Genomic DNA, 26,975 nt, shown 5'->3' on the forward strand with positions numbered 1-26,975 from the left:
CCCTGCACGGCTCGCTCCCCCCCAGGCACAGCTCTCTGCCAGCTGCTTCTAGTGTCTTTATTGCATTAGTGTTACAGCGAAGAGGGCTAGGGCCACAAGCCCCCTATACAGTGATGGGGGGGTATCAGCTGCCCCTGCAGGGCTTGGATCACACAGTCCTTCCCCCTACACCTCCAGTCGGGACAAGTCCCTAAGAAGCTGCCATCTCGGCACCAGTGGGGCACCCCATATCCCCCCCATGTCTAGCAGGACGTTACCACGCTGGCCTCCCCACGGAGTCCTTGTGGCAGGGGTGAGACCATGCTGTGGGGGGTCACTGCCCCTGCCCCCCATGGGGGCTGTACCTCCTGGGTGGACAGGAAGTAGGTCCTGACCTCTGGGGGAGGAGCTGTCAGGACATCACCCATTTCAAGGCACTTAGGTCATGGCCCTGAGGCTGCTGGGCAGGCTGCCCCCTGGACAGTCCTGGGGCAGACCAGACCCTGATGCCAGGAGACATGAAGGCAGCCCCAGGCCAAGTAGACAGCCCTAGGCAGCTCCAATTCCCTTCCTCAAAGCCTGGGAGGGTGCAGGTCACTTCCTTTCCTCCAGGCCCAGGAAGCCCCAGGGCGGTTTTGGGGTTCGCCGTCAGAAGAGGGCCCTGGCAAGCTTGCGGCCGGTGGCCTTGATCTTGGGGAAGGTGGCGCTGAGCTCTGCCCTACGGGGCACGGCACTGGGGGGCAGGGGAGGCTCCCTGGCGCTCTTGGGACGCAGCACAAAGTCCAAGCTGGAGCCATTCATGGCATAGAAGACATTGGCTGTAGGCGGGAAGGTCAGCTCTGCAGGGGAAGAGACAGGGTGTGAGGGGGGGGTAGGGAATAGGGTCCCCCCACCCACTCATGGGACCCAGCTCCCTAGGGAGACCCCATTGCTGTGGGTGCTCCCTGCTCCCCCAATCCCTACCCCAGGGACACCAATTCCCCCTGCCCCCCTCACCTTTCCCCTGAGGCAGCAGCTGGACCAGCTGGAATTGGGGGGCAGCCCCCGGCTCCTGGCCGTGCTTCTCCAGCACCTTGGCGATGACAGACAGGGTCTTGTCCTGGCTGGTCACCTACGGCAACACAATTCGCACTGTGCACAACAGAGCCAGCCCAGGCACCCCAGAGAGCACCACCACGTAGAGGGAAGTGATCACCCCACAGAGATAACAAGACATGCCCCCCACACATACAACATGCAAAGCTGGGAGAACGCAGCAAATCCCACCAGACATCCCAGAGAGCCTCACGCCCACCCAGTCAACACCCCGCCCCCACCAATGCACGCACACACGTAGGGCTAACCTGTTCATACCAGACACACACAATGGGGCAGCCCCTCCCCACAGGGAGAGACACTGCGTCAGGGGACCAGCTGCCCCCTCCCCATAGCAGCTGTGGGATTGGGGTCACCTTGGGGAAACAGGAGGTTCCTAGGCTAAACTAATAGCCTGGCCCACCCCCAACACACTGACTGCAGGAGAAAGTGTCACAGCAAGACAGACAGGGCAGGGTTGAGAACCCAGGAGTCCTGGCTCCCAGCTGCCCCTGCTCTAACTCACCAGCCCCCACTCCCCCCCGGGGCTGGGATAGAACCCAGGAGTCCTGGCTCCCAGCTGCCCCTCCTCTAACTCACCAGCCCCTTCCCCCCCCCCCCCCCCGGGGCTGGGATAGAACCCAGGAGTCCTGGCTCCCAGCTGCCCCTGCTCTAACTCACCAGCCCCTACCTCCCCCGGGGCTGGGATAGAACCCAGGAGTCCTGGCTCCCAGCTGCCCACTCCCCCTCCCAGAGACAGGAGAGAACCTAGGCCTCCTGGCTCTCAGCCCCCCCTCCCCTCCCAGAGCCGGGATAGAACCCAGGTGTCCTGGCTCCCAGCGCCCCCCCGGAGACAGGACCCAGGCATCCAGGTGCTCACCAGGATGCTTTTATAGAGGCTGCCGTTGTGCAGGGCCATGCGGGCGCGGATGATGCAGCAGTCAGAGGAGGGGGGCCCAGGCGCCGGGTTGGGAGGGGCAGGGAAGGCAGAGCCGCATGAAGCCGAGCGCCGGTGCCCCCGGGGAAAGTCCCCCCCGGTGGGGGTGGGGGGCGAGAGGCCCCCGGCCGAGGAACCCACGTCCTCAGGAGCTGTGTCCAGCGCGGAGACTGACGGCCACTTCATGTGCTGCGGGGACGCAGATGGGGTGACGGGGGTGGCGAAGGGCACAGTGCTGGGATTGAGGGAGGGGGAGGAATGGGACAAGGGGCAGAGGACCGACGGGGAAAGGGGGGTGGGGTGGGGTGGGGGAGGAATGGGAGAGGGGATGGGGGTGCAGGACTGCGGGGAGAGAGAGATCAGGCAGGGGGGTGGGGGCAGGAAGCAGTGGTGGTGGGGTCTCTCACCTGCGCCAGGCGAGACAGCAGCTGCGTGGGGCCACGGGGGGGCGGCAGCAGGTCAGGGCTGCAGCCAGAGGGCCCCTCATGGGAGCTGGGCCCCTCCCAGGAGACCAGGGGGTTCCCCACGGAGCTCAGCAGCCTGAGACATAGGGGAGGTAACAGATGGAGCAAGGGGGGGCTGCTACCTCAGCCTCACCAGCCTCCAGCCCCCTTCCCTATCCCTCCAGCCCCTCAATGTCCCAGAGCCCCCCTCCCTCAATCACTGCTCAGCCTTGCCCCCCGCCCATGCTCACTCTGTGCAGTGGGTGATGACCAGGGTGGGCTTCAGGAGCTGCTGGGGGGTTGGGGCCTCCCCAGGGGGTTCGATCTCACAGGAAAGACTGTGACTGTGGGAAGAGGGGAATTAGAACTGCATAATACACACAACCCCCCCAAACTTCCACACAGACACCCACATGCACCACCACAACCCCCCAAACTCCTCTACACACACCCCCCCCTACATGCAACACCACAACCCCCAAAACCCTACACACACACCCCCCTCCTACATGCAACACCACAACCCCCAAAACCCTACACACACACACCCCTCCTACATGCAACACTCCTTACACAAACTCCCATATACATGCAACACCACAACCCCCAAAACCCTACACAACCTCCCACACCATACAACCCTACATGCAGCAACCCACTTCATGCAGCTCCTACAAGCACCATACCCCCCCACCCACCACCACCAGCCACAGGGGCGCTCCTCCCTCCCGCTACCTCTGTGCCTCAGAGAGGGGGGGCAGCGCCCGCAGCCAGCACTGAAAGGGGGGGCTGGGCTGGACACTGTAGTTGCGACACACGGACTGCAGGAGACGCAGCTGGGCCAGCACCTCGAACTCCTGGGGGGGAGAGTGGGGCGGTTACATGGTGGGGGGCACTGCCGACAGCAGGGCAGAGAGCGGGGCAGAGAGTATGACAGGACAGCAGGGCAGAGAGCGGGGGGGGCTATACTGCGGGGCGGAAGGGGGGGCCGAGCCTGTAACCAGCGGGGGAGGGAACCGCACAGAGAGCCCAGGGGACTGTATGAGGTGGGGGGCAGAGAGCGATACAGGGGGGCTGTACTGGGGGGGGGCAGCGAGTGACAAAGGGGGGCTGTACCCGGGGGGGGGAGGAAGAGCGACAGAGGGGAGCCCCAAGCCAGACATGGAGGGAGCCCAGTGGCCCTGGCACAGCCTGGTACCTTGCGCCGCTTCTCGAAGTTGATGTATCCGTTCTGCCAGAGAAACGAGACGTGCCATGAGCCCCACAACCGACCCACACGTGTGCCAGGCCCCCCCATCACTCCCCAACCCCCCACTGCTCCCCTCCCCCTGCTGTCCAGCCCCCCACTGCCTGGTCCATTGCTCCCCTGCTGCTTCCTTGCCTGGCCCCCCAGTTCCCCCATTGCTCCCCTGCCCCCACTGCCCAGCCCCCTCATAACCGCCCACTGCTCTCCTAACCCCTGCTGTCTCCTTACCTGGCCCCACTCCGTGGCTGGCCCCATCCCGCCTCATACCTAACCCTAACCCAGCCCCTCACCCCTACTCCCCGCCTCCTGGTCTTACCTCCAGCTCGTCCTTCATGGCCGTGTCCAGCATCACCAGGTCTCGCAGGAAGGTGCCCAGGTACGGAACCACGCCCTGGGGGGAGCAAGGGTCAGAGAACGGGCAGTCAACCCTCCCGCCCAGCCCCCCCATTTCCCCACTGTGCCCCGTCCCCACCCACCTCGCTGTGCACCCTCCGGCCCTGCACAAACCACCCCGCCAACCCCTGCACCCCACCTAGCCCCTCCCATGCCCACCATGCACCCTTCAGCCCCCCACAGCCCCTCCATCCCACAGCACTCCACCTAGCCCCCCCAGGCCCACCATGCACCTTCTAGCCCCCCACAAACCCCCCTGCCCCACAGCACATGCCTAGCCCCCCCCACGCCTGCAATGCACCCTCCAGCCCCCCACAACCCCCCACCAATCTCTCCACCCCACAGCACCCCGCCTAGCCCCTCACACCCACCGTGCACCCTCCAGCCCCCCACAATCCGCCTGCTACACAGCACCCCACCTAGTCCTCCCACGCCTGCCGTGAACCCTCCAGCCTTTGTTATATTGTATGTGTCTTACTGTTGAGACAATGTGAGTTTTACTGTTTTGCATGAATGTGTGCCTCAGTTTCCCTGTGTGCTGCACCAATACCTGGGTGGTGGGAACAGGGGTGTGTGATTTTTGGCTGAGACCCTCTGGGGCAGGTGATGCTGTTCCAGCTGCCTGCACATGTGCTATGGCCAGTGCCCTTTGTAACCTGAGAACCGGAGCTGTGTTAGTCCGTAGCTGCAAAGAACGACAGAGCCTGTGGCACCTTACAGACGTGCTTATGCTCCAATGTGTCTATAAGGTGCCACAGGACTGTGTCGCTCTTGGCAACCAGGTGAGTCTTGGCCTGGGAAGCGAGACAAAGATGTGGAGAAGCAGCAATGGGGGTGCCTGCGGTGGGGTCACTGGAAGCTGGCAGTCTGCTTGGGGGGACTGGAAGAGGGGGAGTCCAGGCCGCCTGGCCCAGGACTCCCCCAGATGGACTTGGCTGAAAGTCACTGATTTCTGTGCTAACAAGCTCTGTTCTATGCCGTGTTCCTGTCAACTAATAAACCTCTTTTACCTGCTGGCTGAGAGTCACATCCAACTGCAGAGTTGGGCTGCAGGGCTCTCTGGCTCCCCCAGGACCCCGCCCGGGCGGACTCACTGCGGGAAGCGCATGGAGGGGCAGAGGATGCTGAATGCTCCAAGGTCAGACCCAGGAGGTGAAGCCGTGTGAGCTTCTTGCCCTGGGGACAGTCTGCTCCAAGGGAGAGGAGGCTCCCCAGAGTCCTGCCTGGCTTGGTGGGGAGCAGTTCCAGAGCATCGCCTGGGGACCCTGTGACACCCGCCTACCCATCCCACACCCACCATGCACCCTCATAGCCCCACACAAAGCACACTGCCAATCCCCTTGCCCCACAGCCCCCTGCCTGGCCTCCACCCACCCCAGTGTACCCCCTTCAGGCCCCCATATACCCCCACACAAACCATACCTCCAACCCAAGCTACTGGGCCCCCCACATTTTCCCCACCCTATTGTGCCTCTGCCCAGCCCCCCATATACCCCAACCAGGGCTGCCCAAGCCCACCACGCCTCAGTATCCCCCCCACCTCTGCCTTCCTGGGCCCTGAAGGGGGAGAACAGGGACGGGGCAGCCCCTCCTATCCTGTGCCCCTCCCTCCCCCACTCACCACTGGGCGCTGCTCCTGGGGTCTCCGCAGGTGCCGGCGTGGGGCAGGGTCGGTGCCAGACGGTTTGGAGGTGCCCTCCTGGGGGGCAGAGGAATGAGAGAGGGGCACAGGTGCGAGTGTGAGGAGGAACAATGAGACATGGGAAGGTGTCGGGGATGAGGGCGGATACAGGAGATGTGGTGAGGCACAGGGGTTGGGCCAGCTGGGTAGGGAAGGGGCAGAGGGAGGGAGTGGGGGGCAGGATGGGAAAGGAGGACATTAGGGGGCCATGGTGAGGAGGTGGGTAGGAGGCAGTATGGGGGGCAGGGAACCAGGGGGCAGGATGGGGGCACAGGAGCCAGGGGGCTGGGAGGCCGGATGGGGGGCAGGGAGATAGGAGGCAGGATAGGGAACAGGAGCTTGGGAGCCGAGGGGGCAGAATTGGGCGGCACAGGAGCCGGGGGGCCGGATGGGGAGTGCACAGGAGCCAGGGTGGCTGGGGGGAAGGTGTGGGGCAGGATGGGGGCACAGGAGCTGGGGGGCCCGGGGAGAAGGTGTGGGGCCGGATGGGGGTGGGGTACAGGAGTCAGGAGGCCCCTCACCTGGAACAGCAGCTGCCGACTCAGGCTGTAGTTATCCTGTTCAGAACAGATGGTGCTGAGCTCCTCGTAGCTGCGCAGCGCATCCCTGGCGGGAGGATTGGGGGGGGGGTGAGTGACCCCTGAGACATTGCCCTCCCGATGGCCTCCCCCCATCCCAACCACCCAGCTCCACACACACACACACACACACAAACACACACGCCGGCCCAGCCCCACCTGGCAGTCTCGTCCCAGGTCCGTTTGAGCCGGTGCACGGGGCTCGACTGCAGGGCAGAGATGATGGCGCAGAGAGACGAGAAATTCCTCAGGGCGCGGCACTCCTGGGGGCACAGCGGTCAGGGTCATGGGGGGCCAGCTGCAGGGCAGGGGCTGGGCTGACTCAGGGGTGAGGGGTCAGGGTGGCCTGGCTGGTACTGGGAGCAGAGCTGAGATCAGACGTTGCTCTCACTTCCACTGTGTGAATCCTTTTCCCATGAGCCAGGGGCCCATTGCTGGGGGGGGGAGGGTGGGCAGGGATGGCCCAGACTGTGGGGCCAGGGGCCAGACACAGTGCGGTGACTCTGACCCCAGAGCACTGAGCTCCAGCCCCACACTCACCTCAGCCACGTGGATCCATTTCTCCAGGATGCAGGCCCGGTGCTGGGGGCCAGGGACGCGGTTGGGGTTTGGGGGCCTGACGCAGTGTGACGACCCCAACCCCAGAGGGTTGAGCTCCAGCCCCACACTCACCTCAGCCACGTGGATCCATTTCTCCAGGATGCAGGCCCGGTGCTGGGGGCCAGGGATGCGGTTGGGGTTTGGGGGTCCGACGCAGTGTGACGACCCCGACCCCAGAGGGTTGAGCTCCAGCCCCACACTCACCTCAGCCACGTGGATCCATTTCTCCAGGATGAAGGCCCGGTGCTGGGGGCCAGGGACGCGGTTGGGGTTTGGGGGCCTGACGCAGTGTGACGACCCCGACCCCAGAGGGTTGAGCTCCGGCCCCACACTCACCTCAGCCACGTGGATCCATTTCTCCAGGATCCGGGCCCGCTGCTGGGGGCGCAGCCCCGGCCTCGCCAGGCAGGAGCGGATCACAGCCCCAGCCAGGCGGTTGAACTGGTGCACAGTGGCACGGACGCTGGGGCAATCCCGCTCCCGCCCCTTCTTGTCCCGCTGAGACCAGAGTGAGCCCAGGCACTGGTAGGGCACGACCCGCAGGAACAGCGCCTGGGGGGAGGGGCAGGAGTTAATGGGAGGCTGCACCCCAACCCCTCCCACCTACCGCCCCTGGGAACAGCACCTGAGGAGGCAGGATTAATGGGGGGCTGCACCCTGACCCCCACCCACTGCTAAGGGTGTCCCTTACCCCTCACCCACAGGAACATCTCCTGGGGTGTCCTGAACCCCCACACCCTGTAACCTAAACACTGAGTCCCCAACCCCATTACCTACCCCCACCCCCGAATTACCCTGACGAGGGGACCTATGGGGTACAGCCCCCTCCCCCTCCCCCTCCCCCACTTACCGCCTCCACCAGCGTCAGCTGAGCAGCCACATGGTCGGCTTGGAAGATCAGGATGTCAAGGGGGTCAGGGTCCCCCCTGGGGGTCACACACCCCTCAGGGCCATCTTTCCCTACCCCCCATTCCTCTTCCTCCAGCTCTCCTGCAAGGGGGGGGGCAGCGTTAGACCCAGCGGGGAAGAGCCTGCCCCACAGATAGACCCTTCCCCCAACCCCAGTACCCCCTTCCACCTCCCCACCCCCCAGATCTGCCCCCCACCCTTATCTGCCTGCCTCTCGGCCCCCCAACTCCTCTCCAACCAGACCCTTCCCCCATCCATCTGCCCCCCTCCCCTGTCTGCAGGCTTCCCCACCCCCATTAAATAGAATCCCTATTCTAGTCACGCCTCACCTCCATTGCTGGGCCCTCCCTGCACCCCCCGTAGGGCGAGCAGGCATCTCTCGGCCTCGGAGCCCTGCCCCAGGGCACATTGCAGGCTCCGGCCCAGTCGCTCCACCAGGCCCCGGTCCAAGGCCCCTCCGAAATCCTCGGGGTACCCGTCCAGCCAGGAGCACATCACCGAGGAGAAGGCCCTGGGGGGAGATGGGGGTGAATGGGGGACACAGCCAGGGGAAGGGAGGGGGAGGCTGTGGGGGGTGTCACTCACCGCTGTAGCTCAGCTGTCTCTGGGGAGACGGGCCCCAGCTCCAGCGCCCCGACCTCCTCCAGCCTGAGGGAGAGACCAGGTCAGGGGGGCTGCCATGGCCCCTGCACTCCCATTCCCACACCAGACGGCTCCTTTCCCTATGTGCACGTCCCCTACCCCCCAACCGGGTCCCAGCCCTCCCCTCTCATCTCCCCATACCCCCTAACCCTCTGCTCTGGGTCCTAGCCCTCCCCTCTCATCCCCCCATGGGGCCTGCCTCTCCCCTTGTGTCCCCCCATCCCCTCTGCCCCCACGTCCCCCCCATAATCCCTATTCTAGTCACGCCCCACTTTCCCCCAGCGTCGTGTCCCCCTTCCCCCTACTTATCCCGTGTCCTGCACCCCCTTCGCCCCCCCACTTAACCCAGCATCCTTCCCCTGCTTACACCATGTCCTGTACCCCCTCCCCTTACTTACCCCGTGTCCTGCACCCCCTCCTCCCCCCACTTACCCCCAGCATCCTGCGCCCCCTTCTCCCCCCACCATCCTGCGCCCCCTCCACCCCGAGCACCGTCACCTGTCAAGCAGCAGCCCCAGCACCGTAGGGGGGTGAGCAAACACCCGGTAGGTGACCAGGAAGGCAGGAACGTAGGTGGTGTCGCCCAGCATCTGGGCCTCCAGCAGGTGCCGAACCAGCCGGACCAGCGACCCGGCCTTCAGCGAGCGGGCCTGGCTCCCTGCCCCCACCGGGGCCTGTGGGGAGAGCGCCAGTCAGCCTGGGCCCCCCACTCCGCCACAGTGACCCGGCCTGGCTCCCTGCCCCCCCTCCAGGGCTTGTGGGGAGAGCGTCAGAGCCAGCCTGGACCCCCCATGCTCCCCCAGTGACCCAGCCTGGCTCCCCACGTGCCTGGGGCCTGTAGGGAGAACATCAGAGCCAGCCTAGACCCCCCTCCACGTTCCCCCAGTGATTCGGCCTGGCTGCGCCCCCCCTTAGCCTGTGGGGAGAGCGTCAGAGCCAGCCTGGACCCCTCACACCATCCCCTCTCAGTGACAGCCCCCCCATACCGCTGGGGGCCCGGGAAGAGATGGCACCAGAGCCAACCTGCCCCCCACACTCACCCCTGGCTGGGCGCCCCCGGGCTGGCGTGTGGTCACTGTGTAGATCACCCCCTCCTCGGCCTCCTCAGTCAGGGTCACTGGGGGCTGGGGGAGAGCGGAGGGTTACCCCGGGTATCACTGCTCCCCACCCCTCCATCTGCAGGAGTCTCATCCTCCCTCCCCCTACTCCAGCCGCCCCCCTGGATTTCCCCTGGCCAGCTGTATAGGAGCGGCCCCACACCCCTACAGGAGTTGTCACAGTCCCGTCCCCCCCCCCACCCCCACACACCCAGCTCACCTTGACAGGCAGACAGTACCACCGAGTCCGGGACAGCCCCCCTCCCTCCTGACTTCCCGGCCCCAGGCACGCCCCCAGGCGCAGGAAAACCTTCATCAGCGCCCCCCCCCCGACAGAGACCCCCTCCTGCTGCTTACTGGGGCGTGGCCCCCGCCAGCCTCCCCCGGAACTGCCCCCTTCCCTCAGGCAGAGGGAGCACTCTGGGGGACATCCGGGTACGTGGGGGGGGACAGACAGATGGCTGTCACCACCCCCACCCCAAGGTGCGTGTGTGCTGAAGAGGTTCACTGGGTCCTGCTCAGCCCCACCTAGGGGCACGACTCTCACTGGGGTGGGGCGTCGGGGGGAGAGAATCGCCCAGCTGAACCCCTCCGCAGTCCTATGGGACAGGCCTGGGCCTGTGGACCTGGGCAGAGGAGTTTGGGGTGCATAGGGCTGGGGGGCAGGGTGGGAAAGTTATGGGACACAGCAGGGGTTCAGGGACACAGACAGTAGGGGGGAGGGAGGGGGTGCAGCAGGACCCAGTGAACCTCTCAAACATGCAGCCCAGGGCAGCCAGCCAGCCTTCCTGCCTCCCCAGTCTCACACACACCAACAAGAAACCCCCCCTACACTCCCTTGTCTGTCCCCGTCTCCTTCCCCTTCCCTGTCTGTCTGTCCCCCCTCCCCTCCCCCGTCTGTCTGTCTCTCTGTCCCCCCTCCCCTCCTCCCCGTCTGTCTGTCCCCATTCCCCTCCCCCGTCTGTCTCTCCTGTCCCCCCTCCCCTCCCCGTCTGTCTGTCTCTCTGTCCGCCCCTCCCCTCCCCCGTCTGTCCGTCCTGTTCTCCCTACACTCCTCCCCCGTCTGTCTCTCCTGTCCCCCCTCCCCTCGTCTGTCTGTCCTTGCTCCCCTCCCCCGTCTGTCTGTCCTGTTCTCCCTACACTCCTCCCCGTCTGTCTGTCCTCATTCCCCTCCCCCGTCTGTCTTTCCTGTCCCCCCTCCCCTCGTCTGTCCGTCCTGTTCTCCCTACACTCCTCCCCGTCTGTCCGTCCCTGCTCCCCTCCCCCGTCTGTCTCTCCTGTCCCCCCTCCCCTCGTCTGTCCGTCCTGTTCTCCCTACACTCCTCCCCGTCTGTCCGTCCCTGCTCCCCTCCCCCGTCTGTCTCTCCTGTCCCCCCTCCCCTCGTCTGTCTGTCCTTGCTCCCCTCCCCCGTCTGTCTGTCCTGTTCTCCCTACACTCCTCCCCGTCTGTCTGTCCTCATTCCCCTCCCCCGTCTGTCTCTCCTGTCCCTCCTCCCCTCGTCTGTCCGTCCTGTTCTCCCTACACTCCTCCCCGTCTGTCCGTCCCTGCTCCCCTCCCCCGTCTGTCTCTCCTGTCCCTCCTCCCCTCGTCTGTCCGTCCTGTTCTCCCTACACTCCTCCCCGTCTGTCCGTCCCTGCTCCCCTCCCCCGTCTGTCTCTCCTGTCCCCCCTCCCCTCGTCTGTCTGTCCTTGCTCCCCTCCCCCGTCTGTCTGTCCTGTTCTCCCTACACTCCTCCAAGTCTGTCTGTCCCCATTCCCCTCCCCCGTCTGTCTCTCCTGTCCCTGCTCCCCTCCCCCGTCTGTCCGTCCTGTTCTCCCTACACTCCTCCCCGTCTGTCCGTCCCTGCTCCCCTCCCCCGTCTGTCTCTCCTGTCCCCCCTCCCCTCGTCTGTCTGTCCTTGCTCCCCTCCCCCGTCTGTCTGTCCTGTTCTCCCTACACTCCTCCAAGTCTGTCTGTCCCCATTCCCCTCCCCCGTCTGTCTCTCCTGTCCCTGCTCCCCTCCCCCGTCTGTCCGTCCTGTTCTCCCTACACTCCTCCCCGTCTGTCTGTCCCTGTTTCTTCCTGTCTCCCTCCCTGTGCTTCTTCCGCCTTCTCTGTCTGCTCCAGCCCCACCCCCTCCCGCCCTGCCCCCCCCCCCGGGCACTTCCCCAAACCTGCCAGGTTACCTGCCCTGCCCCCCCCAGCGCAGGGACTGGGTGTGTCCTCGGAAGGGGGCGCTCACCTGAGCCCTATGACCCCAGGGAGCGGCAGGGCAGCTGGGGACCAAGGGGAATTTGGGACAGGAAGTGAAGGGACATCTCAGGCCCACTTGCACCCAAGCCCCACACTGCCCCTCACCACAGCCCCAGCCCCCCAGCTACTCACTCCTCACAAATAGCCCACAACACAGACACCCCCCCAAACATCCCACCACTCCACACACCCCCATCCACACCACCACACCGAGTGAGCTGCATAACTACCAGCAAAGCCAACACAATCACACACAGCTCAACTACCAACGACGCATACCCCCCCATGACAATGCTTCACATGCAACTGTGTGACCCCACCATACACATCTGAGAATACACGGCTCCACAAACCCCAGAGGTGTGACTTCACAACACACACCCGACAACACACGGCTACACCCCCCCCATGTACCACATACACCAAGGGTGTGACAGTACAACATGCCCTCCCAACACACGGCTCCACAAACACTCATGGGTGTGACCCCACCACACAACACACAGCTTCACAACCCCCCCCTTGCACCACATACTCCCACAATGGTGTGACCCCATAACACCCCCCTTCACACCTGCGTGACCCAACACCACACAGAATCTCCTCCCCCAACCACACACAAGGGCGTGACCCCACATCCCCTCTAACCCCACACACCCCGACTGCTGCCAGCAACACCCGAGCTGACCACCCCACGCCACCCCCACGGGGCTGCCACTCCTTCCCCATATCCCCCTCAGCGCACACCTCCCTGTGACCCCCCCGTGCTCCCCAGCCTACTCCCTGCAGCCCCTCACATGCCCCCAGCCCATCTCACCTGCGGCTGCGGGGGGTCGGGGGACCAGCTCCGGTACCCGCTCAGAGTGACCCCCTGCTCCTCCCCCAGCTCCAGCCGGGCCCCCTCCAGCAGATGGCGCAGCGAGCGGGGCAGCATGGGGGGGCCGTGGGGGGAGGGGACTTCTCAGCCCCACGGAGGAGTCATGGGCTGCCCCCGGAGAGGTCCAGGACTGAGAAAGATGGGGATGGGGACGGGGACGGAAGGACATGGGAGGGAAGTTAGAACTTCTCCAGGAGCAGGAAATATTTGGGGGGACTTGGTCCCCCTCCCTCCTGCAGCCCCCTGCACCCACTTCACCCCCAACACACCCACTGCACCCCTCCCCCACCCTACACCCCCATATTCCACACTGCCCCCAAACATCCCTCCCTGCACCCCCATATTCTATACTGCACCCCTGTCCTGCTCCCCACCCTACACCCCCATATTCCACACTGCCCCCAACACATCCCTCCCTACACCCCCATATTCTATACTGCACCCCTGCCCTGCTCCCCACCCTACACCCCCATATTCCACACTGCCCCCAACACATCCCTCCCTGCACCCCCATATTCTATACTGCACCCCTGCCCTGCTCCCCACCCTACACCCCCATATTCCACACTGCCCCCAACACATCCCTCCCTACACCCCCATATTCTATACTGCACCCCTGCCCTGCTCCCCACCCTACAACCCCATATTCCACACTGCCCCCAACACATCCCTCCCTACACCTCCATATTCTATACTGCACCCCTGCCCTGCTCCCCACCCTACACCCCCATATTCCACACTGCCAACACATCCCTCCCTGCACCCCCATATTCTATACTGCACCCCTGCCCTGCTCCCCACTCTACACCCCCATATTCCACACTGCCCCCAACACATCCCTCTCTACACCTCCATATTCTATACTGCACCCCTGCCCTGCTCCCCACTCTACACCCCCATATTCCACACTGCCCCCAACACATCCCTCTCTACACCTCCATATTCTATACTGCACCCCTGCCCTGCTCCCCACCCTACACCCCCATATTCCACACTGCCCCCAACACATCCCTCTCTACACCCCCATATTCTATACTGCACCCCTGCCCTGCTCCCCACCCTACACCCCCATATTCCACACTGCCCCCAACACATCCCTCCCTGCACCCCCATATTCTATACTGCACCCCTGCCCTGCTCCCCACTCTACACCCCCATATTCCACACTGCCCCCAACACATCCCTCTCTACACCCCCATATTCTATACTGCACCCCTGCCCTGCTCCCCACCCTACAACCCCATATTCCACACTGCCCCCAACACATCCCTCCCTGCACCCCCATATTCTATACTGCACCCCTGCCCTGCTCCCCACCCTACACCCCCATATTCCACACTGCCCCAACACATCCCTCCCTGCACCCCCATATTCTATACTGCACCCCTGCCCTGCTCCCCACCCTACACCCCCATATTCCCCTAGCACACCCCATGTCCTCCATTGCACCCCCTGCTCCCCCCGTGCACGCCCACCTGGGTGCCAGGCTGGGGGCGGGACGCTCTCTTCGCCCCTCGAGCACCGGCTCCCTGCTGCGCCCCGGGGCCAGGCTGAGTGCGCTGGGCGGGGCGGGGCGGGGCTGGGCGGAAACCCGGAGCCGGCTTGGGAACGGAGCCAGGGGCCGGGGAGACTCAAAGCCCGGAGCTGGATAGCAGGGGCACGACGGAGTGGAGTCACTGGATGGAGAGAGAGAAATCCGGAGCTGCAGTCAGAGCGGACAGCACGGAACTGGACGGAGTCTAGGAACAGAGCCCGGGGCCAGATAGACAGAAAGCCCGGAGCTGGAGCCAAGCAGGGGCAGGAAGTGGGGGCAGGACAGAAAATCTGGAGCTGGAACCAGGGAGGGGCAGGAAGGGGGGAAGGACGGAAAGCCCGGAGCTGGAGCCAGTGGAGTGGCACAAAGCCCGGAGCTGTATCAGCCTGGAGTACCTCCAGGGAATGGTAAAGCCGGCAGGACTAAAAGGGGGTGGATGGGAGTCAGAACCGCATAGCCTGGAGCAGAGCCTACCGGGGAGATCAAAATCCTGGAGTGGAAACAGTCTGGAAAGGAAGTGACATGAAATCCAGAGCAGAGCATTAAAGCCCAGATTGGATCCACCTGGGAACAGAGCCAAGGCCAGAGAGACCTAGAACCTGGGACAGACACGCTATGTGGCTCTGTCCCAGGGCTGCGTGTTTCCCAGATCTCCATTTTGTATATTTCCCCCTCCCCTGGGATCCAGCTCCATGTTGCCAGTTCTCCACTCCATATTCCCCTTGGGATCCGGCTCCATGTTTCCCAGTGCTCGTCTGTATATTCTTCCCCTTCCCCCCAGGATCCGGCTCCATGTTTCCCAGCGATGCGGTCTGTATATATGCTCCCCCCTCCACGTGTTTGTATATTCTCCCACTCCCCTTGGGAGCTGGATCCAACGTTTTCCACCTCGCGGCCGCCTCACTATCCAGTTCTGTGTTTCCCATCTCTCCAGTCCATATATTCCCCCCTCCAGTGGGGTCTGGAACCTCTAGTCCCTATATTCTCCCCTCTCTCTCCACGGAGAGGAAGCTGAACAATGGGGACTCCCTTCCTGTCTCCCTCCAGCCAGGAAGTCCCCCCTCCAGTGCCTGTCGGCTGGGTATGAACCCAGCATGGGCAGTGCTTAGAGAGCGAGGGGAGCTGGGAAGTCAAGACCAGGACATACAGGACTCTGTAACATAAGGGGGGGAATGGGAGCAACTCAGGGTAGCAAGGATGGCGGGAAAGGCTCTGTCTCCCTGACCCTGTGGAACTCTCTGCTACTGGGCATTCAGCCTTGGGACCGTGTGCCCTGGGTCTTAGGGAGAGGAGACTCTCTGAACCCAACTGGCCCGGGCTATGAGGGTGCCAGGGATGGGGAAGCTGGGGGCGGGGTAAGGGGATGGGAAAGTCTCCTGCTGAGGCAGAAGGAGATGGGGGCACTGGGGGCAGGGGCAGTTTGGGCAGGGCCAGGGCCAGCTCCAGGCACCAGTTAAAGAAGCAGGCGCTTGGGGTGACCAATACCAAGGGGCGGCCCTCTGGCTGCTATTGTGATGGCAGGTCCAGGTCTTCGGTGGCCTGAATTGCTGGCTGAATTCCCTGCTGAACTGCCGCTGAAGAGTGGAGCAGCGCAATTGCGCTGCCGTGGCTTTTTGTTTGTTTGTTTGTTTTTTGCGCTGCTTGGGGCGGCAGAAAACCTGGAGCTGCCCTGCGCAGGGCATGTGGGGCTGGGTGGGGAGAGGAGACCTCTGCTGTGGGGGCTCCGGGGAGGGATGCTGAGAGATGACGACGCCCATTCAGCAGTTAGGTGGTCACAGCAAAACATTTTTATTTCTGGGGCCAAAGCCCCCATATAGCAGTGCAGACCAACAGCCCCCCAATCTTAAACAGAACAGGCCATTTGCCTGACCCCCCAGGGAGAGGCAGGCAGCAGGGGGAGCATGGGTGAGGGTGGGGGCTCAGGCGGAGGAACCCCGGCAGCAGGAGAGGTGGGTGCTGTGGGCAGAGCAAGCCAAGAGGGGGTGGGGAAGCAGCAGGGGAGGCGGGAGGGGGCGGGTTGAGGCATGATTCTGGCAGCATGGAAGGGGTACCAGAGAGGAAGTTAACCCTTTATTGATCATTAAGCCCCCTAACTCTGGTTCCTGGCCTGAGGTTCACAATCTTATTATGGGGGTCACAGATCAGCCCCCAAAATCTCAGCTTCCCTGGGCACGTCTCACTCTGATTTCTGTGGGGAGAAGAGAGTCAGGTAAGAATCACCCTAGGTACTCCAGCCCCAGCCTCTCCCAGCAAGGGGTGCTGGGGGGGGGCAGGGCAGGAGCACTGTTGGGGTGTGGAGGGGTATTTACCTTGCTTTTCTCTTCGGCTCCGGATGGACAGACTGAAAAAGAAACCAAGACAGAGGAGTGAGACACAGGGGAAGGACAGGGGGTGCAAAGCGGAAGAGGGGGTCTGAGGGGAGCGGGGGCAGCGGAGGTCTGAGGGTACACATCCTTCCCAAGGAGATGTGGGGAAGAGGAACAGATGTGGCCTGGGAGGCAGAGGGCTCATTGGGGGGTACCTGGGGGCTGAGGGGTGTATGGAGTGGCAGTATGAGGGGGTGTTGCAGAGGAGGCTGGATGGTTGGGAGTGCAATGGAGGTCGGTATGGGGGGATAGGACTGGGGGGGATACGGGAGCAGTGGGAGGGTTGGGGGCTGTATGGGAGGCAATGGGGTGAATGGTGGCAGGGCAGCACCTACCCTTGTCCTGGAGGAGGCACTGGGGATCGGGGCATATGGGGGGAGGGGGTAACATGAGGGGCAGTGGGGGGAGGGGAAGTGACACAGGAGGGCACACATCCTTGTCCCAGAGGAGGCGGTGGGGATAGGGGTGTATGGGGGAAGGGGAAGTGATACAAGGGGCAATGGGGGTGGGGGTGACACACGGGGGGCAGTGGGGGGCAGGGGAAGTGACACGGGGGGCACAAACTTTTGTTTCCGAGGAGGCGGAAGAGCCCATAGAGCAGGAACGCGGCCAGGAACATCCCAATGGCATCCTCCAGGGAGGGGCCCGTGGCACCTGGGGCAGAGGGGGAATGAGACCGAGAGACACTTCCCATTCCACCCCCTGCCCCACACCCCTGCCTTACCCCCTCCCCTTTCTCCCCTCTGCCCCCTTCCCCCAAGCCCCCCCCGTCCCTGCACTCCTCTCCCATTGCCCCCTGCCCTGTCCCCACCTGCCACGCACAGCCGGATGCTCCTCCGGGCAGGGGTGGCCAGGGCGGCATGGGTCACATGGCAGCTGTAGGTGGCTCCGTGGTCGCGGGGCTGGACGGGCGCCAGGCGGGCGAAGCTGCTCAGGCTGTAGGTGCCGTCGGGGCCACGCCGGTGCCCTGACTCCCAAGTCTCAGTCACATACTCCAGCAGGTTGCCCCCTGCCTCCCCAGGGCCCCGGCGCAGCCAGCTCACCGTCACGTCCAACGGGTAGTAGCCAGAGATCTCACAGACCAGCTCGGCTGGTGCCCCAGGAGCCACCGATAGGGGGTCAGGGCGCAGCATCACCACAGGGGGCTCTGAGGGGAGAGGGGGTGTCATAAACAGATGGCTAAGGGTTAATGTCTCTTTTACCTGTAAAGGGTTAAGAAGCTCAGTGAACCTGGCTGACACCTGACCACAGGACCAATGGGGGGACAAGATACTTTCAAATCTTGATGCAGGGAAGTCTTTGTTTGTGTTGTTTGTTTTGTCCTTTGTTCGCTCTTGGGGCTAAGAGGGACCAGACGTGCACCCCAGGTTTCTCCAATCTTTGTGAAACAGTCTCATGTACAAAATAGTAAGTACTAGCTAGAAAAGGCGGATTAGTCTTATGTTTGTTTTCTTCACTTGTGAATGTGTATTTTGCAGGAAGGATTTTTACCTCTGTTTGCTGTAACTTGAATCTCAGGCTAGGGGTGGGGAAAGTCCCTCTAGTCTATATGAGCTGAATACACTGTAAACATTTTCCATCCTGATTTTACAGAGATAATTTTTACTTTTTTCTTTCTTTAATTAAAAGCTTTCTTTTTTAAGAACCTGATTGATATTTTCCCTTGTTTAAGACCCAAGGGGATTGAACTCACCAGGGATTGGTAAGGGGAAAGGAGGCCGGGGAGGTCAATTCCTCTCTGTTTTAAGATCCAAGGAGTTTGGATCAGTGTAGCCTCTCAGGATAACCCAGGGAGGGGAAAGTCTGGGAGGGGGAAAGGAGGGGGAGGAATGGTTCATTTCTCCTGGTTTTGAGACCTAAGGGGTTTGAGTCTTGGGTTCCCCAGGGAAGGTTTTGGGGGAACAGAGAGTGTGCCAAACACTATATTTTGGCTGGTGGCAGCGCTATCAGATCTAAGCTAGGAATTAAGCTTAGAAGGGTACATGCAGGTCCCCACTTTTTGGACGCTAAAGTTCAAAGTGGGAAAAATACCTTGACAGGGGGTTACAGACTGGTCCCATATGGGCCTGTACAGCCCAGCCTGGTGTCCCTCCTCCGCCAGGAGACACAGACAGAGGGCTGGCGTGCAGCGTAACCATGGGGGTAGGGGGAAGTGGGTTCAAAGGAAGAGATGATTTATGACCTAGTCTGGCCTCCCTCATCTCCTGGGGCCACGGGGTACAGTGCCACTACCTGGGGCTCTGGGAGGAAGGAGGGATTAGAGATCAGTCCCATACAGCCCTGTATAGCCCAGCTAAGCATCCCCAAAGTCTGTTGTTTCTAGGGGGTGCTGGCTCAATGTGGGGAACTCTGGGACCCCTCCAAATCAGGGGGGAAATATTGGGGTTCACAGCCCAGGCTGTGGGAGCATCAGTTCAGGGGCCCTCCCTAGAATCAGTTGTGTATCACCAGCCTGGGGCGAGGGGAAGATACCTATGTGGTGCAAAGATCGTCCCATACTGACCTCCCCCAAGGCTGGGAGCAGAGGCAGGAGCTCAGAGGAGCTCCCCCAGACTCACCGGTGATGCGCAGCTCCAGGGCCTGCTGGGCGTGGAGGTGGGGCAGGTAGATGGTGCAGATGTAGGTTCCTTCGTGCCGCACCCCAACCTGGGACAGTCGCAGCGAGACGTTGGTGTCTGCGTCCGCCCTCCCCTCCTCCAGGAACAGCTGCGCCCCCTCCTCGGCCACATGGGCCCGGCCTGACACCCCGTCGTAGGCCAGCACCACGCGTCCAGCACCCCGGTACTGGTACCGCCACTCCACCGAAAAGGGGCCGGGTGGTGCTGTGAAGCCACAGTCCAGCAGCACATCCCGGCCTAGGCGGGAGTGCAGGTGTGGGGTGCGGGAGAACACGGACAACACCGCTGAAGGGAGGAGATGAAGGGGTTACTGCTGTGAGCACCACAGAGACAGTGCTACGGGGGTGAGGGGGTTACTGCTGTGAACACCATGGGAGCAGTGCCACCGAGGGAAGGGCAGGGTTGTGAGCACCACAAAGACAGTGCCAGGAGGGTGGGGGGTTACTGCTGTGAGCACCATGGGAGCAGTGCCAGGGGGGTGCAGGGTTGTGAGCACCACAGGGACAGTGCCATGGGGGTGGGCAGTGCCATGGGGAACAGTTAGGACTGTGAGCATGATGCCTCAGAGGTAGTGCTTTGAGCACTACGGGAGCAGTGGCACAAGGCGGGCTGTGAGCACCATGGGAGCAGTGCCTTGGAGGAGGGCAGGGCTGTGAGCACATGGACAGTGCCACGTGGGTGGGGGGTTACTGCTGTGAACACCATGGGAGCAGTGCCACCGAGGGAAGGGCAGGGTTGTGAGCACCACAAAGACAGTGCCAGGAGGGTGGGGGGTTACTGCTGTGAGCACCATGGGAGCAGTGCCAGGGGGGTGCAGGGTTGTGAGCACCACAGGGACAGTGCCATGGGGGTGGGCAGTGCCATGGGGAACAGGACTGTGAGCATGATGCCTCAGAGGTAGTGCTTTGAGCACTACGGGAGCAGTGGCACAAGGTGGGCTGTGAGCACCATGGGAGCAGTGCCTTGGAGGAGGGCAGGGCTGTGAGCACCACATGGACAGTGTCCTGGGAGGGGTAGTGCTGTGAGCAGCACAGCAGGATGCGGGGGCAAGGGAAGGAGCTCAGGGCCGCAAGGAGGGTTTGGGGAGGGTCCCACAGCAGGGTTTTGGGGGAAGGCTGCTCCCACCCTACATTCCCAGTTGCCCTGGTTACCAGTTGCCATGGTGACTGCTGGTTGCAGGGACATTGCAGCCTCCTCGCTCTTGAGGACAGCGCTGACCCCGTAGCCCCTGGGTGGGACCTGGATGCTGCTGATGAACCAGGGCCCCCCCAGGCCCAAGGGGCTGCGGTGCTCGGGGGTCAGGCCGGCCGCCCAGGGCACGTGGGCCTCCTGCGGTATGTAGGTGTTGATCTCACAGGATGGCAGCTCCCCCTCCTTGCGGCGCCCCCCTGCTGGGAGGGGGACACGGTGCAGGGCCCCTGCAGGGTCTGGAGAGGAGAAAGAAATCAAGCACCCCAATGCCCACCCTTGCCAGGAGGGGGATACAACGCAGGGGCCCCCAGAATCTGGGGAGAGAGACGGGGAGCAGTTGTGGGGCATAGTAAGGCGAATGAGGGACATGCCAGAGAGGGGAGTGGGGGGGCACTGGGGGGCAGGGCGGAGGAGTGGGGGAGCACTTGGGAAGGATGGGGAAAGGAGTGGGCTGTAAGAAACGGGATGGGGGAGCACGGGGGGGAGCAGAGGGGAGGAGCAAGGTATGGTGAACAGGTGGGATAACACTGGGGCAGGTGGGATGTAGGGGTTGTCCTGGGGGGCAGGAGCGGGCAGCAGGGTGGTAGTGGGGGCAGGCACTGGAGGAGCAGGGTGTGGTGAACAGATGGGGTAACACTGGGGCAGGTGGGATGTAGGGGTTGTCCTGGGGGGCAGGAGCAGGCAGCAGGGTGGTAGTGGGGGCAGGCACTGGAGGAGCAGGGTGTGGTGAACAGATGGGGTAACACTGGGGCAGGTGAGATGTAGGGGTTGTTCTAGGGGGCAGGAGCGGGCAGCAGGGTGGTAGTGGGGGCAGGCACTGGAGGAGCAGGGTGTGGTGAACAGATGGGGTAACACTGGGGCAGGTGGGATGTAGGGGTTATCCTGGGGGGCAGGAGTGGGCAGCAGGGTGGTAGTGGGGGCAGGCACTGGAGGAGCAGGGTGTGGTGAACAGATGGGGTAACACTGGGGCAGGTGGGATGTAGGGGTTATCCTGGGGGGCAGGAGCGGGCAGCAGGGTGGTAGTGGGGGCAGGCACTGGAGGAGCAGGGTGTGGTGAACAGATGGGGTAACACTGGGGCAGGTGGGATGTAGGGGTTGTCCTGGGGGGCAGGAGCGGGCAGCAGGGTGGTAGTGGGGGCAGGCACTGGAGGAGCAGGGTGTGGTGAACAGATGGGGTAACACTGGGGCAGGTGGGATGTAGGGGTTGTCCTGGGGGGTAGGAGCGGGCAGCAGGGTGGTAGTGGGGGCAGGCACTGGAGGAGCAGGGTGTGGTGAACAGATGGGGTAACACTGGGGCAGGTGGGATGTAGGGGTTGTCCTGGGGGGCACGAGCAGGCTGCAGGGTGGTAGTGGGGGCATGCACTGGAGGAGCAGGGTGTGGTGAACAGATGGGGTAACACTGGGGCAGGTGGGATGTAGGGTTGTCCTGGGGGCAGGAGTGGGCAGCAGGGTGGTAGTGGGGACATGCACTGGAGGAGCAGGGTGTGGTGAACAGATGGGGTAACACTGGGGCAGGTGGGATGTAGGGGTTGTCCTGGGGGGCAGGGGCGGGCAGCAGCGTGGTAGTGGGGGCAGGCACTGGAGGAGCAGGGTGTGGTGAACAGATGGGGTAACACTGGGGCAGGTGGGATGTAGGGGTTGTCCTGGGGGGCAGGAGCGGGCAGCAGGGTGGTAGTGGGGGCAGGCACTGGAGGAGCAGAGTGTGGTGAACAGATGGGGTAACACTGGGGCAGGTGGGATGTAGGGGTTGTCCTGGGGGGCAGGAGCGGGCAGCAGGGTGGTAGTGGGGGCAGGCACTGGAGGAGCAGGGTGTGGTGAACAGATGGGGTAACACTGGGGCAGGTGGGATGTAGGGGTTGTTCTAGGGGGCAGGAGTGGGCAGCAGGGTGGTAGTGGGGGCAGGCACTGGAGGAGCAGGGTGTGGTGAACAGATGGGGTAACACTGAGGCAGGTGGGATGTAGGGGTTGTCCTGGGGGGCAGGAGCAGGCAGCAGGGTGGTAGTGGGGGCAGGCACTGGAGGAGCAGGGTGTGGTGAACAGATGGGGTAACACTGGGGCAGGTGGGATGTAGGGGTTGTCCTGGGGGGCAGGAGCGGGCAGCAGGGCGGTAGTGGGGGCAGGCACTGGAGGAGCAGGGTGTGGTGAACAGATGGGGTAACACTGGGGCAGGTGGGATGTAGGGGTTGTTCTAGGGGGCAGGAGTGGGCAGCAGGGTGGTAGTGGGGGCATGCACTGGAGGAGCAGGGTGTGGTGAACAGATGGGGTAACACTGGGGCAGGTGGGATGTAGGGGTTGTCCTGGGGGGCAGGAGCAGGCAGCAGGGTGGTAGTGGGGGCAGGCACTGGAGGAGCAGGGTGTGGTGAACAGATGGGGTAACACTGGGGCAGGTGGGATGTAGGGGTTGTTCTAGGGGCAGGAGCGGGCAGCAGGGTGGTAGTGGGGGCAGGCACTGGAGGAGCAGGGTATGGTGAACAGATGGGGTAACATTGGGGCAGGTGGGATGTAGGGGTTGTCCTGGGGGGTAGGAGCGGGCAGCAGGGTGGTAGTGGGGGCAGGCACTGGAGGAGCAGGGTGTGGTGAACAGATGGGGTAACACTGGGGCAGGTGGGATGTAGGGGTTGTTCTAGGGGGCAGGAGCGGGCAGCAGGGCGGTAGTGGGGGCAGGCACTGGAGGAGCAGGGTGTGGTGAACAGATGGGGTAACACTGGGGCAGGTGGGATGTAGGGGTTGTTCTAGGGGGCAGGAGTGGGCAGCAGGGTGGTAGTGGGGACATGCACTGGAGGAGCAGGGTGTGGTGAACAGATGGGGTAACACTGGGGCAGGTGGGATGTAGGGGTTGTCCTGGGGGGCAGGAGTGGGCAGCAGGGTGGTAGTGGGGGCATGCACTGGAGGAGCAGGGTGTGGTGAACAGATGGGGTAACACTGGGGCAGGTGGGATGTAGGGGTTGTCCTGGGGGGCAGGAGCGGGCAGCAGGGTGGTAGTGGGGGCAGGCACTGGAGGAGCAGGGTGTGGTGAACAGATGGGGTAACACTGAGGCAGGTGGGATGTAGGGGTTGTCCTGGGGGGCAGGAGCGGGCAGCAGGGCGGTAGTGGGGGCAGGCACTGGAGGAGCAGGGTGTGGTGAACAGATGGGGTAACACTGGGGCAGGTGGGATGTAGGGGTTGTCCTGGGGGGCAGGAGCAGGCAGCAGGGTGGTAGTGGGGGCAGGCACTGGAGGAGCAGGGTGTGGTGAACAGATGGGGTAACACTGGGGCAGGTGGGATGTAGGGGTTGTCCTGGGGGGCAGGAGCGGGCAGCAGGGCGGTAGTGGGGGCAGGCACTGGAGGAGCAGGGTGTGGTGAACAGATGGGGTAACACTGGGGCAGGTGGGATGTAGGGGTTGTTCTAGGGGGCAGGAGTGGGCAGCAGGGTGGTAGTGGGGGCATGCACTGGAGGAGCAGGGTGTGGTGAACAGATGGGGTAACACTGGGGCAGGTGGGATGTAGGGGTTGTCCTGGGGGGCAGGAGCAGGCAGCAGGGTGGTAGTGGGGGCAGGCACTGGAGGAGCAGGGTGTGGTGAACAGATGGGGTAACACTGGGGCAGGTGGGATGTAGGGGTTGTTCTAGGGGGCAGGAGCGGGCAGCAGGGTGGTAGTGGGGGCAGGCACTGGAGGAGCAGGGTATGGTGAACAGATGGGGTAACATTGGGGCAGGTGGGATGTAGGGGTTGTCCTGGGGGGTAGGAGCGGGCAGCAGGGTGGTAGTGGGGGCAGGCACTGGAGGAGCAGGGTGTGGTGAACAGATGGGGTAACACTGGGGCAGGTGGGATGTAGGGGTTGTTCTAGGGGGCAGGAGCGGGCAGCAGGGTGGTAGTGGGGGCATGCACTGGAGGAGCAGGGTGTGGTGAACAGATGGGGTAACACTGGGGCAGGTGGGATGTAGGGGTTGTCCTGGGGGGCAGGAGCAGGCAGCAGGGTGGTAGTGGGGGCAGGCACTGGAGGAGCAGGGTGTGGTGAACAGATGGGGTAACACTGGGGCAGGTGGGATGTAGGGGTTGTCCTGGGGGGCAGGAGCGGGCAGCAGGGTGGTAGTGGGGGCAGGCACTGGAGGAGCAGGGTGTGGTGAACAGATGGGGTAACATTGGGGCAGGTGGGATGTAGGGGTTGTCCTGGGGGGTAGGAGCGGGCAGCAGGGTGGTAGTGGGGGCAGGCACTGGAGGAGCAGGGTGTGGTGAACAGATGGGGTAACACTGGGGCAGGTGGGATGTAGGGGTTGTTCTAGGGGGCAGGAGCGGGCAGCAGGGTGGTAGTGGGGGCAGGCACTGGAGGAGCAGGGTGTGGTGAACAGATGGGGTAACACTGGGGCAGGTGGGATGTAGGGGTTGTCCTGGGGGGCAGGAGCAGGCAGCAGGGTGGTAGTGGGGGCAGGCACTGGAGGAGCAGGGTGTGGTGAACAGATGGGGTAACACTGGGGCAGGTGGGATGTAGGGGTTGTCCTGGGGGGCAGGAGCGGGCAGCAGGGCGGTAGTGGGGGCAGGCACTGGAGGAGCAGGGTGTGGGTGCCTGGGGGGGAGGGGGGGAAGGACATACCTACGATATCAAAAATCATGCCTGGCTCCAGGTCAGGGGGCAGCTCAGGCTCCGTCTCGGGGTGCCCCCCTCTCACCCCCCGCAGCAGCAGCAGAGCCCTGCGCTGGGTCACGGAACTCGGCATCACCCCCACGCCCCCCCCGGCCTCCTCCACGAACCAGCAGCTCAGCCGGGGGGGCCCCGCCGCAGCCAGACACAGAGTGAAGCCTAGAGGCCAGGGCCAGGGGTTAGTGGGGACACCAGGACCCCCAAAGCTCCCTGGGACACCGGACTGCCCCAGATTGTCCCCTCCCCAGGGATGACCCCTCATCCCCTCAGGGTCTGATTTCTCCCCTGCCACCAATAATCAGCAGGTGCCTCTACATCCCCCCCAGGCCCTGAGCAGCCCCCCCATCACCGCCTCCTCCCGGACACCCTGCGGGAGCACAGCCCGGCCCAGCTCAGGGCAGCGGCCGGACCAGACGGGGCGGGCTGCAGCTCATAGGCGCCTCTATGAGCAAAAGCCCCAACTAGCAGGACTGTCCCTCTGAACCCCAGACATCCCGGCACGGGGCGGGGGGGGAGCCATGTCTCGGGGGGGTTCATGGTCCCTGGGCGGGGGAGCTGAGTCCCGGGGGGGCAGTTTGTCCTTGCGGGGGGGGAACAGGTGTGCCCCGTGGACGGACGCGCAGTGTCGGGGGGTCTGAGGGACGGGGAGGAGGGTGGCTCAGAGAGCACCTCCCCCCCCAACTCACCGGGCAGGAGCAGGGCCAGGGCCCCCACGGGGGCGAGTGAAGTCATGGCGGCTGGCGAGGGAGGGGTGAAAATACCCGACCTCCCCCCCCCGCCCCGTGCTTCTACTTTCACTTTCGGGGAGCGGGCGGGTGAGACAGACACTGCCTGGCCCCGCCCTCCCCCGCCTGGAGCCCAGCTGCCCAGGCCCCGCCCCCTCCTTACACTGCCCCCCAGCCCCCTCTGTCCCCCCCTTCCACTGCCCCATCTCCCTCTGCCCCGCTCCCTCCCTCCACTACCCCATCTTCCTCTGCTCTGCCCCCAACGCCCTCTTCCCCGCCCCCTCCCTCCACTGCCCCCCAGCTCCCTCTCCCCCACCCCCTCCCTCCACTGCCCCATCTTCCTCTGCCCCGCCCCCAGCTCCCTCTGCCTCACCCCCTCCCTCCACTGCCCCATGTCCCTCTGCCCCGCTCCCTCCCTCTACTGCCCCATCTTCCTCTGCTCCGCCCCCAACGCCTCCTCCCCGCCCCCTCCCTCCACTGCCCCATCTTCCTCTGCCCTATCCGTCCCTCCCCTGTCCCCATCTACTTCTGCTCCGCCCACAGCTCCCTCTGCCCCGCCCCCTCCCTCCACTGCCCCATGTCCCTCTGCCCCGCTCCCTCCCTCCACTGCCCCCATCTTCCTCTGCTCCTCCCCCAGCTCCCTCTCCCCGACCCACTCCCTCCACTACCCCAGCTCCCTCTCCCCCACCCCCTCCCTCCACTGCCCCATCTCCCTCTGCTCCGCCCCCAGCTCCCTCTCCCCCACCCCCTCCCTCCACTGCGCCATGTCCCTCTGCCCCGCTCCCTCCCTCCACTGCCCCCATCTTCCTCTGCTCCCACCCCCATCTCCCTCTGCCCCGCTCCCTCCCTCCACTGCCCCCATCTTCCTCTGCTCCACCCCCAGCTCCCTCTCCCCCACCCCTCCCTCCACTGCCCCATCTCCCTCTGCCCCGCTCCCTCCCTCCACTGCCCCATCTTCCTCTGCCCCACCCCCAGCTCCCTCTCCCCCACCCTCCCTCCATTACCCCATCTTCATCTGCCCCGCTCCCTCCCTCCACTGCCCCCATCTTCCTCTGCTCTGCCCCCAGCTCCCTCTCCCCCACCCCCTCCCTCCACGGCCCCATGTCCCTCTGCCCCGCTCCCTCCCTCTACTGCCCCATCTTCCTCTGCCCGCTCCCTCCCTCCCCTGCCCCCTCTACTTCTGCTCCGCCCCCAGCTCCCTCTCCCCCACCCCCTCCCTCCACTGCCCCAACTC

At 63.9% G+C, this 26,975-nt stretch overlaps 2 protein-coding genes across 7 annotated transcripts; both read right to left on the reverse strand.

Moving 5' to 3' along the window:
- Nucleotides 1-42: 42 nt before the first annotated feature.
- RGL2 (ral guanine nucleotide dissociation stimulator like 2) lies at nucleotides 43-15,886 on the reverse strand. 3 transcript variants are annotated; one of them, XM_030547974.1, is made up of 19 exons: nucleotides 14,165-15,886; nucleotides 12,630-12,819; nucleotides 9,523-9,606; nucleotides 8,981-9,156; nucleotides 8,426-8,488; nucleotides 8,170-8,351; nucleotides 7,782-7,921; nucleotides 7,268-7,483; nucleotides 6,491-6,594; nucleotides 6,275-6,359; nucleotides 5,694-5,771; nucleotides 3,996-4,070; nucleotides 3,632-3,664; nucleotides 3,169-3,290; nucleotides 2,685-2,777; nucleotides 2,398-2,530; nucleotides 1,934-2,179; nucleotides 976-1,090; nucleotides 43-818 (listed from the first exon to the last, which is right to left on the reverse strand). In XM_030547974.1, exons 2-19 carry the CDS (start codon nucleotides 12,744-12,746, stop codon nucleotides 628-630), a joined length of 2,253 nt encoding a protein of 750 aa, XP_030403834.1. In that variant the 5' UTR covers nucleotides 12,747-12,819; nucleotides 14,165-15,886; the 3' UTR covers nucleotides 43-627. The 3 variants fall into 3 exon arrangements, with proteins under 3 accessions (XP_030403834.1, XP_030403836.1, XP_030403835.1); XM_030547976.1 differs by lacking the exon at nucleotides 1,934-2,179; XM_030547975.1 differs by lacking the exons at nucleotides 12,630-12,819; nucleotides 14,165-15,886 and adding an exon at nucleotides 9,800-10,471.
- A 101-nt stretch (nucleotides 15,887-15,987) lies between these two features.
- On the reverse strand, nucleotides 15,988-25,846 carry TAPBP (TAP binding protein). 4 transcript variants are annotated; one of them, XM_030547977.1, is made up of 8 exons: nucleotides 25,703-25,845; nucleotides 24,969-25,175; nucleotides 20,359-20,634; nucleotides 19,148-19,492; nucleotides 17,412-17,736; nucleotides 17,154-17,243; nucleotides 16,533-16,564; nucleotides 15,988-16,411 (listed from the first exon to the last, which is right to left on the reverse strand). In XM_030547977.1, the coding sequence occupies exons 1-8, from the start codon at nucleotides 25,746-25,748 to the stop codon at nucleotides 16,380-16,382; spliced, it is 1,353 nt and encodes a 450-aa protein (XP_030403837.1). In that variant the 5' UTR covers nucleotides 25,749-25,845; the 3' UTR covers nucleotides 15,988-16,379. The 4 variants fall into 4 exon arrangements, with proteins under 4 accessions (XP_030403837.1, XP_030403838.1, XP_030403840.1 ...); XM_030547978.1 differs by having other exon boundaries at nucleotides 17,401-17,736; nucleotides 25,703-25,844; XM_030547980.1 differs by lacking the exon at nucleotides 17,154-17,243 and having other exon boundaries at nucleotides 17,401-17,736; nucleotides 25,703-25,846.
- Between the last annotated feature and the right edge of the window lie 1,129 nt (nucleotides 25,847-26,975).

This window comes from Gopherus evgoodei, unplaced genomic scaffold (assembly GCF_007399415.2).
Source record: "Gopherus evgoodei ecotype Sinaloan lineage unplaced genomic scaffold, rGopEvg1_v1.p scaffold_80_arrow_ctg1, whole genome shotgun sequence".
NCBI classification, from domain to species: Eukaryota; Metazoa; Chordata; order Testudines; family Testudinidae; genus Gopherus; species Gopherus evgoodei.

Coding starts and splice junctions, on each gene's coding strand:
- TAPBP (XM_030547977.1), bottom strand. CDS start 25,748: ATGACTTCACTCGCCCCCGTGGGGGCCCTGGCCCTGCTCCTGCCCG. Junction 16,565..17,153: donor CCGCCTCCTCGGAAACAAAA/GTTTGTGCCCCC, acceptor TTTCTTTTTCAG/TCTGTCCATCCGGAGCCGAA. Junction 16,412..16,532: donor GAGCCGAAGAGAAAAGCAAG/GTAAATACCCCT, acceptor TTCTCCCCACAG/AAATCAGAGTGAGACGTGCC.
- RGL2 (XM_030547974.1), bottom strand. CDS start 12,746: ATGCTGCCCCGCTCGCTGCGCCATCTGCTGGAGGGGGCCCGGCTGGAG. Junction 8,489..8,980: donor CTGGGGCTGCTGCTTGACAG/GTGACGGTGCTC, acceptor TCTCTCCCTCAG/GCTGGAGGAGGTCGGGGCGC. Junction 4,071..5,693: donor CCCAGGAGCAGCGCCCAGTG/GTGAGTGGGGGA, acceptor TGCTCCCCCCAG/GGCGTGGTTCCGTACCTGGG.